At 37.6% G+C, this 13,096-nt stretch overlaps 1 protein-coding gene across 1 annotated transcript; it reads left to right on the plus strand.

Annotated features, from left to right (window-relative positions):
• Positions 1 to 1,228: 1,228 nt before the first annotated feature.
• On the plus strand, positions 1,229 to 1,831 carry LOC131041593 (uncharacterized). Its single transcript, XM_057974728.2, has one exon. The coding sequence runs from the start codon at positions 1,229 to 1,231 to the stop codon at positions 1,829 to 1,831; it is 603 nt and encodes a 200-aa protein (XP_057830711.1).
• The last annotated feature ends 11,265 nt before the right edge of the window (positions 1,832 to 13,096 follow it).

Raw genomic sequence — 13,096 nt, forward strand, 5'->3', positions numbered from 1 at the left:
ATGAGAATAAAATTAATTCTGCTAGGTCAAATTTGCTTGAGTCTTGCCTTTTCATCAAATGGGCTGGTGGAAAGCGGGTTAAGGATAACTTTGAATCCTGCTATAGAGCGTAGTGGGGTAAGGATATTAACTTAAATATCCTCCCGAATGATTTCTATATGATTGAATTTATGAGCAATCAGGATAAATGGCAAGAAAAAAATAAAGGTCCATACATCCTAGATGGCATTGAAGTTCACACCATTGATTGGCAGCCCAATTTCAACCCCTGAACATATGTAAGGCTAGACAACAAGGTATGGATAAGATTGTATAATTGTCCCTTGGATTATTGGTACATTGATGTCATCAAGGATATATGCAAAGACCTTGGCACCTTTGTATCAGTAGATGATATCTTGGAGGATAAATTATGGGGAAGCTTCCTTAGAATTTGTATTAGCATGGATCAAATCACCAAGATTCCCGATGAAGTCAGAATTATTGGGGTAGGGAAGATCTGAATCCAAAAGATTGATAGAGAATATCAACTACATATTTGTCCTAAATGCTTTTCCTTAGATCATACCGGTATTAGTTGTGATGTTTCAGCTATGACACAATGAAGTTATTCCTATATGCAATCTTCTATTGAGGTAAATCTGCAACCGAAACCTTCTATTGCCTTTGACACCGGCGAAGCTATTTGCAAAAACAATCTTGACAATGAGAATGTTCCACTAATGGAAGAAACCTCTTTGATCATAATTCCTCCCTCCTCTGGTCAATGCGAGAGTCAACAAGATCTTCTCACACTTTTGGAGAAGACCAAAACCCTATAGGCTGATATTGAATCCAAGTTAGTGGATTCACTTCCACCCTCCCCTTGTGTGCCTAGGATTCAACTGGTACTTGAAGATGGCAATCTTCACTCTTTGGATATGGAGACTAGTACATTGAGGGAGATGGGAGGGAAGATCTACTCCTTTATAGGCATTGAGCTGGAAGATGGTGAAATTTAAACCTCCACCTCGAAGGGAGAGGAAGACTTTGAATCGGACTCAGATCTTATACTAGAGGGTTCTCCAAAAGGTTTTGGTAAATCGGATTCAACTATTGAAAAACCTAATTTTAAGCCAAAAGGTGTGTAGGGGCGCAAGTCCAAAAAAGTTATGTTTGTAGTGTCTAGTGTTGCCTGTGGTCCAACCAAACTTAATTTATGGAAGGGAAATACCCCTCCCTAGGAGCAATGAAACTCCTATCTTGGAATGTCAGGGGCATCAATTCCCCTAACAAATGGCGCTTGATTAAGCACCATATTGATGACACTAAAGGAGATATTTGGCTACTTCAGGAAACTAAATGGAGCATGGCTGAGACTACTACTAAAATGAGAGTTTGGAAACAGTGGAATGGGATTTTTAGGCAATCGAATGGAGCCTTTGGTGGCTTGGGTATCATTTGGAACCCCATGAATGTTAAGATCTCACTTGTAGGAGAAGATAAGTATTGGAAACACTGCTTGGTTACCATTCTTGGACAAAATGAGAATTTCAATCTTTTCAATGTGTATGGACCATCTACTACCAGTGATAAACGGGCTCTCTGGGCTCTCTTATCCAGTAAACTAAATAGTATTACCGAAAATAGTTGTGTGGTAGCCCGGGACTTCAATGTGATCCTCTCTAGCACTGAGAAAAGTGGGGGTATCCAGAGAACTGGTATGTCCCATAAGGATTTTTTGGATTTTGTTGAGCAGAATTACCTTTTAGACATTGTTCTGAAAAATGGTACTTTCACATGGACAAATCGGAGAGCAGGTTTTACTAATATTGTTGAACGACTTGACTAGTTTCTTGTCTCTGGTGAGTGGTTAGGACAAATTTTAGCCTTAGAATCATCGATTCTCCTCTTATCGGATCATATCACTACCCAATTTGTTTGGAGGTCACCTTGGGTCAAGCAAAGGGGGGCACCCTATTCCAGTTTGAGAACATGTGGCTCAGAGTGCCTGAACTATATGACCTTATAGCCTCTTGGTGGAATGAACCAGTTTTTGGGAATTATTCGAGACTTCTCATTCTCAATAAAAAGCTCAAGTATATTAAGGTAAAGATCAAAGAATGGAATAAGAGCCATTTCAAGAATATTCATTTGGAGAAATTAAGAATTAAGGCTGAACTGGCAGACTTAACTAACTCTATTACCACTTTTGGAATGATTGAGGATCTCTTTATCAAAGAAAATTCTCTCAAATCTGACCTAAATGAAATCCTTTGGTGTGAGGAAATTCACTTGCATCAAAAATCAAGGGAGTTATGGCTTAAGGAAGGTGACAAAAACACCAAATTCTTCCATCGGTCGGCCATTGCCTATCGAAATAGAAACAAAATATCGGAGATTATGAGACCGGACAGAGTTACTATCAAGAATTATGAGGACATTATGTAGGAAGCTGAAAGATTCTTTGACTCTTTGTTGAACGAGGTCCATCAGATAGATCATGAAGCAAGAACCAGAATTCTGAACTCAATCCCATTTGTTATATCCGGTGATCAAAATACAGCTCTCTGTACTCCTATTTCAATTGATGAGGTAAGGATTACCACTTTCTAGATGAAACCGGATAAGACTCCTAGCCCGAATGGCTTCCCTACTACTTTCTTTCATCATTTCTAGGATATCATTGCTCAAGATCTACATCTTGCAGTAGAAGAATCAAGAAAGAAGATGACTATGTTAGGGGCTTTCAATCACACCTTATTGACTCTAATTCTGAAGAAGAAAAATCCACAACAGATGAGTGACTTTAGGCCCATTGCTCTATGCAACACTGTATATAAGATTGTAACAAAGATCATAGCCAACAGATTGAAGCCCCTCCTTAATCACATTATATCAGATGAACAAAGTGGTTTTTCCCTTGGAAGATCCATTGTGGAAGGCATTATCATTGCTCATGAAATGCTTCACACAGCTAGGAAGACCAAGGGCTCATGTATGGTTTTAAAACTGGACATCCTGAAAGCTTATGACATGGTGGACAATGTTTTCTTATTTGATGTTCTTAATAAATTTGGCTTCTGCAAGGAATGGCTCACTTGGGTCATGAGTTGTCTTTCTTCCCCCAAATTCTCTATTCTGGTTAATGGCTCATCCCATGGTTTTTTCTCTTCGACAAGAGGAATCAGACAAGGTGATCCATTATCACCATTTTTATTTATCATAATGGCTGAAGCTCTAGGTCGATCTATTAGAGCTCTTCAACAAGATGACCATTGGGTTGGAGTTAATGTGGCAACAGGGGTTGAAAAATGACTCATCTCCAATTTGCTAATGACACCATTATGTTTGGTTCAGCTTGTAGGAGGGAATCTAGAACTATTAATCATGCCTTGATGATTACTGTTTGGCTTCTAGGCAGAAAATCAATTGGCATAAATCTAAAGTGTTTTTTGTCAACACCCCGCTTAACCTACAAGTTGTTTTATTAAGGATTCTTAATCTTAGAGTCGCTAACTTCCCTGGGAAGTTTCTTGGTACTCCCCTCTTCATTGGTAGCAATAGATCTCACTATTGGAAGCATCTTATTGATAAGTGAAAATCAAAGCTTGCATCTTGGAAAGGCAAGTGGTTATCCTCTACTGGGAAGCTTACTATGATAAATTGGTTCTTTCAGCGCTACCCATTTTTTCCATGGCTTGCCTGAGATTGCCGGTGGCAATTGAAGATGAATTGATTTCTCTAATGAGAAAATTCCTTTGGAATGGTTCATATGACAAAGGTAAATTCCCTTTGATAGCTTGGAAAAATATCCGCCAACCAAATAAGGCAGGAGGTGCTGGCATTCGTCAAATCTCGATTATGAATTTAGCAATGGGTGCTAAGCTGGTTTGGGAGATTTGTAGCGTCGAGAAGCAAAAATGGGTAAGGCTCTTGAAACATAAATATATGGATTCCTTGGAGCCTAAAAGGATTCTGACTATCAACAATCCTCCCAGAGGCTCGACTATCTGGAATTTCATTATGGACAACAAGGAAATCATTAGTGATCAGGTTACCTGGGATGTTAGGAATGGCGGGGATGCCTCCTTTTGGTTTGATTCTTGGTCTGGTGAAGCTACCCTATGCCTCAACCCCTCTCTGCAACCTATTATGGTAGAAACCTGTCGCCTTTGGGGGCACAATATCTGTGATTATGGTTATCCGATCCAAGAAAATGGTATTGCCAAATGGAAATGGAACTCTTTGGATCAGTTGGACTTGGATTAGCATCAAAAGGACCTATTTATTGACATTCTCAACAAAAGGTTTATTTTCCCTTCCCCTGATAAGGGCATTATTAGGTGGTGCAGCTCCTCCGATGGCAAATACAAAGTATGTTTTGGTTATAAACTGAAAGAAGCAGCTATTGACAAGAAAGACTTGCCTTTTAATATTTTGTGGCATCAACATCTCATTCCCAAAGTGGGCTCCTTTGCCTGGTTGGCTTGTCAGAGAAAAATATTGAATCAAGAAAGACTCTACTCAATGGGTATCAATGGACCTAGTAGATGTCATTTATGTTTGGATAAGGAAGAGAATGTGGATCATCTTCTTCTCCACTACAAATTCTCTAGTCACTATTGGTGGAATTTCATGGGTAAACTGTGAATCTTTGGCCCCTTCCCACCAGGGCTAGACAACTAGTTTTTGCAATGGCCTAAACTGGCAGGTAAAGTTATTTTTGCTGATTTTCTTTTCATCCTCCCATCTCTTTTGATTTGAGAAATATAGAAAGAAAGGAACCGCATAATCTTCCAGGATAAAGAAATGAGCCTATTGTCTCTTTGTGGGTAAGTAGAGAACCACCTGAGTGAACTCTTGAATGAGGCTGCCCAATCCAAATCATTAAAGAAAAATTTGTTCATGGACTGGGATTGTAAGATTAAGCTAGTTCTTCCAAACCTCCTCATCCCTCTGATCTTTGGACTGGGTACCCCGATGGACCAGATCAATCCAAGAATGGGGGTGAAATGGGATGTGCCAGAGATTGGGTGGTGCAAGGTAAACTTTGATGGTGCATCTGCAGGAAATCCAGGTCAAAGTGGAGTTGGCTGTATTTTGAGGGACTCTGATGGTCTCTATTTAAAAGAAATCTTTGAAAAGATTGGTGTGGCCACTAATAATGAAGCAGAATTCAGAGTGGCTTTTAGAGGTCTTTAGTTAGGGAAGGAGCTAGGCGTGCAGATAATTGTTTGGAGGGAGACTCATTAAATGTTATAAATGTGATTCGTTGTAATAACATCTCTAGTTGGCATCTTAACCAGTGGCTTCAACCGATCTTGGTGCTGCTAGCTACCTTTGAGGAATTTTGAGTTAGCCACATCTACAGGGAAGGCAATGGTGAAGCTGATAGACTTTCTAAATTGGCTATAGCCATAGGTGACCCCACCTGATTATTCACCGATGATGTTTTTTGGGGGCCGGTTGGTGATGTGGCATTGGTTCCATCGGTTGACATGCTATCCTTGCTCTTTGTTTAGGGGGACACTCTGTGGTTGGGTCTATTGATGGTTGTGCGCTCTCTGGTTCATTCTGCAACTTCCAGTTGTGGAGCAAATTGCTGCTTTGCTCCCCGGTAGCCGCTTTACCCCCGGTCATGGTTTCTGGTGGAGAGATCGACCATTTTCCCCATTTACTTGTTATGGTCTCTTCTCACCAACGTGATGTGATGCTTTGCCGACATCAGTGGTTAGTGCTGGTTTTGGCCTCGGGGCAATTAAATATAAGTGTACTTTAATATCTAGTCATGACTAGATTCTCTCATGATTTGTTTTCAATCACTTGATGCTTAAAGTCGGTCGACACCAAGTTGAGGAGCTTTGGCGTAGATGGTTTGTGGATACTGGTAGGTCACACATGTGGATATTTATTGGGTATGACCGGTTTGATGTTGTGCTATTTAATAATGGTATACCCTTCTTTCCATCAAACAATTTGTTTTCTTTTTGACGATTCGCTATGGAGACCCCAATCCTCCTTGAAGCTACTTGTCACCAGATGGCTTTCTTGGGAAAAATCACGGACATATGTTTGCAAGAGTTCATCTTCTCTCAGAATCCTCTCATTCTTCATAGTGTTAAGAGGATTCTAGGAAATGAATTCCTCATGGCGTATCACAAGTACAAAGCCAACGCCGATATCCCAGCCTTTTTTCTTGCAATGATAATTTACATGGGTACTAGTAAGCAGAAAGCAAAACTGTTAATGCAAATGATGTCTAAGCATCACCTGTTGGGGGTAATAGATGTTGTATTGGACAATATTGATGCCAATCTTAGAATTCTGCTACCCCAAAACTACTACATGTTGCTAGGCAATAGAGCAGAGGTTAAGAAGCTTGTGATTTTCAATTCTCTGGATTTTGAGTCTCTCCAAGCAACTTGGCTTGGCACCTCCAGGAACATTGATTTCTTGTTTAAAGTGGCTGACATATAAAGCGGTTTCACTTCAGAATGGCGGGCAAAATTTCTTTGTGATGAAGATATTGCGAGTATTGATGACTTTGGGATTTTGGAGAATGGAGATCTAGTAGATGGAAATGACTAGGGTTTTGGGTTGGGTGAAGAGTGGATCCCAAACGACTACTGACTCCCAAAGGAGAAGGAAGAATCAGTTGCTCATTCAAATTGTGGCATGGAATGTCCCATTGTTTTGGATGCGGCTAATGTGCTAGTGAATGATACTTCTTTGACTCTCTTTGACTCTGGTTGTCACTAGGCACTCCGGTCTCTCTGCTTTTTGAGCTTGTGTTTTTTTGTCTTAAAACCTCTATTTCTATAAGAGGTTTATATTTGCACTCTTCCAGCCCTCAGGGCTGGTCTCTCTTATCTTAGACTTGAGCTATGGTAGGGGGTTTTCTTCTTGATTCTTTTCCCCTACCGCTCTTTTTGAATCAGGCCTTGTATCCTCCTTTTTGTTTAATACAAGGGTGTTGCCCCCATGCAACTATTTACTTATTAAAAAAATAAAAAATCAATTAAATCTGAAATCATAATCATCATACACCCATTCATATACATGGTTATCCAAAGGTCATAAAACCAATTAAAAAACAAGAGCCTCGTAGCATAAAATTCATCAATAAGATAATAAATTTCTACAGCAAGGCACATCTACTTGTTGGACTAAGCACAATAAATAACTCTCTCTACCATGGCTTCTCAACATGGTAGAGGCATAACTCCATCATAAAGATCATATAAAAGCAAAACCATAAAAAATTCATCAAATCCATCAATTGTACAATCTGGAAAATCATCAAAAACATCTGAAAAACCTTTGGTACAAACAAATGACTGAGAGAAACAGATTAAAATAAGTAAAATACTAGAAAAATCCAAATACACAGTCTTAGTGTTTTATTCATAACTTAAAAACCCAGATCTAAAATTTCACGATTATTATACAACATTTAGATAACTTCAAGCAAACAAAACTCAATAAATTTAGTAAAAACCTAGTTGATATGTTTGGAGAAATGTTAGAAATAAAGTTGCAGATCTGTACCTAAGAACAATAGATACAACACAAACATAAAATATAGGTTGTGACACATAATCAAAATGAATAAATTAAAATACATAATCTGTAGTTTGACTATAATCATTTTTCCCATTTAAAACTCACAAACAACAATTCTGCAGACATGGAGAATACAGATAAATAAAATAATCTCTACAAAAGGCAAGGGCTCCAACCTGGAATTAGAAGTTATGGAATAAATTTGACGAAGAGCTCCAAATCCAAATCCAAACACAAGATCCAACAAAAAAATAAGCCACAATCCAAATGTTGTAGAAAAAAAATCTCCAAGAACGGTAAAAAACCCCCGACAACAAGCCTAAACTACCCAATAAAAAGAAATCCAAAGCAAAACCCTAGCCAATGAAAATAAATCAAAATTTAATATTTTCTACCAACCCCATGTTAGGCTACTTTTATATTTTCCATTTCAAATTCAACCAATGAGAATGGAGGGTAGGTAGTAGTAACACAAAATCTTCTGATACAACTTAGTGGGAAGATATTATTATTTTATTCAAATGTATTCATACACTCCCACTAATAAATAAAGTCAACTATATAAATAAAACATAAGCCATAAATAAATTAAATTAAATTAAATATAATCTCATAAATAGTCAAGCCAATAGCATTTAATGGTAGGTGGGGAATATAATAAACTCAATTACTCTTGTAACTAGAGAAATAGCTAAAATTGTATAAAATGTTATTTACCAAGTAACAAGAGAAATGTAATAAAATATTATAAAGCATCAATTCCCAATGCACAAACAATAATGACCATGCTCTATTAAATATCTAAGGGCCATTTAAGATAAAAACCAATTAAATAATTAAATACAAGATGCCAAGGCTAAAAAGCCGACTAAATAAATAAACATAAAATAACCAAGGCTCAAAAATTAAAAGCCACCAATAAATATTAATCAACATTAAAATATCTAAGCATTATCAAACAATAAATAATAAATAAATAAATAATTAAATAATTGAATATCAAATAAATGGTCAAACCTCAATAAAGATTAAAATACCAAATAAATATTAAAATCATACAAAATAAATAACCATAAAATATCAAATAATTAAATGCTCAAGGCCAATAAATAAAATGCATTAATATAAGCATTATTAATTATAAAATCACACATCAAGAATCACATAATCAAATAATTCAACTATCTTTAAACATACTCACAATACTGAAAGAATCAAACTCACGAACTGATGTGCTGAATTACGCCAAGACGCTATGACACTCGGTGCACATCTTAGACCTAGAGTATGTGAAGGGAACTCATGTCATCTCTCAACCACATAAGCCATTGGAATTAAAGACATGCTCAGACCTGTGAAGCCAGGTGGAGTCGATGTCTGGTACCTACAAGGTCTTGTAACCACAAAATGATAATACAACATATATATATGTGTGTGTGTGTGTGTGTGTGTGTGTGTGATAACAGGCAAGTGATAGAGAGTCACGATGACACATCCCGCTCACAATGAGTGATGTGGAATCATGTCTATCACAAAGACAATCAAACAATAGTCAAACACATCTCATAAGCATCTCATCAAATGTAATCATAAAATAAGGTTAGTGTAATCAAAATCAACATTAAATCCATGATCAATATAATCTTTTGATAATCTATCACATAGTAAGCATATAGTATACATCGAATCACATGATCAAATCATCCAAAATAGCATATGCACAATAATGTCTATCATCACAATGCGTAACTAAAACACATGAACAATCATCATCCAAATCATCATAAATAGTCGAGATAAGTCTATCATGCATGAAATAAAAGCCAACTCTAATCAAAACAAATCAAGCCAAGGGTGGAAACTACACACCTACTGTTGAAACTAATGCAGAGTTGGCAGATCCTAGGGTGTTGGGTGCCCCTATCCCTCTGCTGACAGAAAGTTGATCTTCTGGATCTGAGGTCTTGAGGGTCTGGTATGTAGATTTGGCACCTGAGATTGCAAAACCATGAGGATGAGGGTGTCATGCCCTGGTCCTATCCCAGTGCGCCACGTCCCTATCTCTGAGATCTGATATCCAATTTAGGTCTTGAGACTATCTCTATGTCTTCCATCTGTCTCGAAATTCGTGCATCCACTAGATTCCTGTACCTATACCTGCAACTTGAAAAAGGGTGTCTAGTTGTCTATATAGGGTTTTGCCTTAGTCAAACCCCTTGTTTTTGTGATTTCCACCTCCACAAATAAATGATAATGTGTGTGCATGCAAGATCCTAGATGAACAAGAAAGTAGATCTAGAGTTCTACCCTACACTTTGAAGAGAAAACCCTAAATCAGTGTAAATGTAAATGTAAATGTAAATTCTTCAAATCACAAATACTATAATGGATCTAAAGCATGAATGTAAATCTGAAAATGAATGTTATGAAGCTCATACAAAGACATGAAAATAACATGAAACCATACCAATCCCTAAGGGAGAGGTACAAACCAATCATCAGTCGGTGATCTCCTATTATTCTTCAAATGTCTTCAAAGATCTTAAGGGATGTTGAAATTTTTTGATTTAGACTTGATGGATGCTTGATCTGTTGTTGTAGACTCCATAAAACTTGTACTTTCACTACATAAGAATCTCCTTCAATCACTAGATCTTAGATCTTCAAATGAGGAAAGAAAGGGTTTATGTAGGAGACCCTAACTTTGTTTTGAGTCATAGGCCGACTTAGAAATGATAATTTTCGATAATCTCTTAGATTTAAATGTTAAAATACCACCAAAACATGCTCCCAAAATTCTGGGAGAAAAAGTCAGGACCATGTTACACATGGTTTGACCAACTTTTCGCCAAATTTTTGAGGAAGAAAGATATTGTGATTTTAAAGTTGATTCCAGGAGTTTGTGGAATTTTGCGATGTTTTCATATGCAAAATTAGACCTTGAAGGTCTAAATAGGACATAATTAGGGTATTTGATGAAATGATTAATTGGGAGAATAAAATAAAAAGGGGAACACTTAGGATAAAGGGCCCAATTATATGATGTGTAGAGGGATAAAAGAAGACTTTAGATTTAATTAGATTAATTTATTAAATGCTTAAAGGGAATTTTAAATGCAAGATGCAAACACACTAAGGTGGGTGCTAACCTAAACGTGGAATTGTACCACCCAATTAAGGGTGTACAATTTATGATGCTACATTTAGCCCCCAATTTAGGGGTCATATGACACTATGTGTGCATGCAAGCTAAAGTACAAAAAAGTAAACATTTCATGAAAAAGGATATATCCATAAGGTGTTGGACAAAGCCCCCAGTGGTATCTGTAGTACATTATTAGGAACCGCAACCTACAAAACCACATGTTAGATAAAATCACAAAATCACCTAATGCTTACTAGGGAAGTGATAAAATTCTTTGGTAGCTATATGCCTCCCCTGTTTCGGCTTGCCAATTTAGTGAGGTGAAACATGGTATCATATTTACCACAATGAATTGTGAAAAGAGGTGATGACAAATGGTCACAATGAAGATTGATACAAGATCAAAGCACATCATGGAACATTTAATAAGAAAGAGAACTGAATCATGATTCCAATGCTACCAATGGTGCAGAAATCAGGGTTATCTAACTCAAGATATGAGAGATTAAACCAAAAAGCATAAATTAGGGTTTCAAGGAAAGAGGGAAGTGCATACCATATGAATACTGGAAAATGACACTTCCATTTGTCATTTTCTCACTTTTTGTCTTATTTGCAACATAGAAGCCCACATAGCACTCACGATGCCTCAAAGATGACCCGAGCAACCATCCTAGATAGATATCCTATGACAGTCTGTCCTTACCGATCAATCACTTGATGAGGTGAGTGTACTAAACCTCCATTGTATTTTCTGTTGAGTTAACTTTGACTTTTTGGTATGAAGGAAATTCTAATTGCACATGTGCCCCTAGAAGGGCGCCATGGTCCCACTAGGGTGCCATGGTCCCAAATGGGCGCCCTAGTCCCACCAAGGTGCCATCGTCCCACTAGGTTTCCCTTGTCCTTCCAAAGTGTCCTATTCCTTCCATGGCATCCTGGTCTTTGACTAAGGTGACCAAGGGTTCGCATAGGATCAATCTTTCTGATGCTGAGATGATACTGATTGCTGATTGGTTGATTTTTGCAGAGATTAGCCTATATGTGAGAGAACACTACCAGTCATACATATCATAATCTATAGGGTCAGATTCCTTGATTTTTTGAGGACAATAGAGAGTTACTTAAGGTAGTAGGGTTATGGTATATCTATAACATATCATCCATGAAGTTCCACCCAACGATGCTCATGGCACTCATGGAGATATGGGATATAGATACTTCCACATTTATCCTTCCAATGGGAGAGATGACGGTGACACTTGAGGATGTTTACCGTGTACTGAGGCTTCCCATTAGAGGATGTAAAATGAGGTATCAGGTAGATCGTACCACATCTTCTATTAGGAGAGAGTAGAGGTACTGCATCGGGTGGGTTATGCCCAATGAGACCAGAGGACAGATCATAATTTAGTGGTTACTACATCCTACCGATGCTATTCCATTCATGAGGAGACTCATAATAGCCACAGTGGGGCTAGCCATATGCCTAGATGGAAAAGGAAGTCACATGCATGGGGGTCTCACTTATGCTATCTGAGCGATGGAGGAGCGAAGGATAGTTTTCTCCTAGGGATAGAGCATGTTATCCCAACTCTACCATGACTTAGGAGATTATGTCTATGGTGATCGATGTAGCTTGATGATATGCACCATTCTTCAAGTTTGGATATAATATTACATGTACTAGGCCAACTGGAGTACCAGTTGATATTGGCTCAGATGATATTATAGGATGTGCATACCCTCTCACTAGACCATGGAAGAATAGTGACTTGTTGTATTGGAAGATTGTGATTGATAGAATGAGATTGGATGTCATTAGTGTTGGTATTTTGGTATGGTTTTGTCATTGATGTCAACACCTACTAAAACACTAGCACTTTGGAGATCCAGCAAACATTCACCAGCAAGCAAGTAACTATTGCACAGTTACTGGTATATGGTTCACCGATAGGATATAATGTTCATCGGTACCTGGAATGATATGAAAGACACTTGGTAATGTCAAAGACATCATGTGGACACTTTGTTTTGAAGAATTAATCATTGGTATATTCATATTTGCATATTTGCTTTTATCGGCAAATAGGTCCAGGGTTATCTAGGGTTACACCGACAGGTTTATCTTTTCCAGATCAGCATGGCATGCTATGAAGATGATTTATTATTGTTGTAAATGCATTAAGATGATATGTTTAATCGGTTATTGTATCAAATATTATATTGTATGTAAAATGTTTTTATTGTAATATCTTGTAGAGCCGATCTACTAAAATTGGTCTTAGGTTATGGTATAAATATAAGATCTTAATTGTAAGATTGAATGTGGAATGCGAAAAAGAATTGTGTGAAGGTATATGCGAGATTAAGTAGAGGAATACACAAAGACATCATTTGAAGGTG

The sequence above is a fragment of the Cryptomeria japonica genome, chromosome 8, assembly GCF_030272615.1.
Source record: "Cryptomeria japonica chromosome 8, Sugi_1.0, whole genome shotgun sequence".
Classification (NCBI taxonomy): domain Eukaryota; kingdom Viridiplantae; phylum Streptophyta; class Pinopsida; order Cupressales; family Cupressaceae; genus Cryptomeria; species Cryptomeria japonica.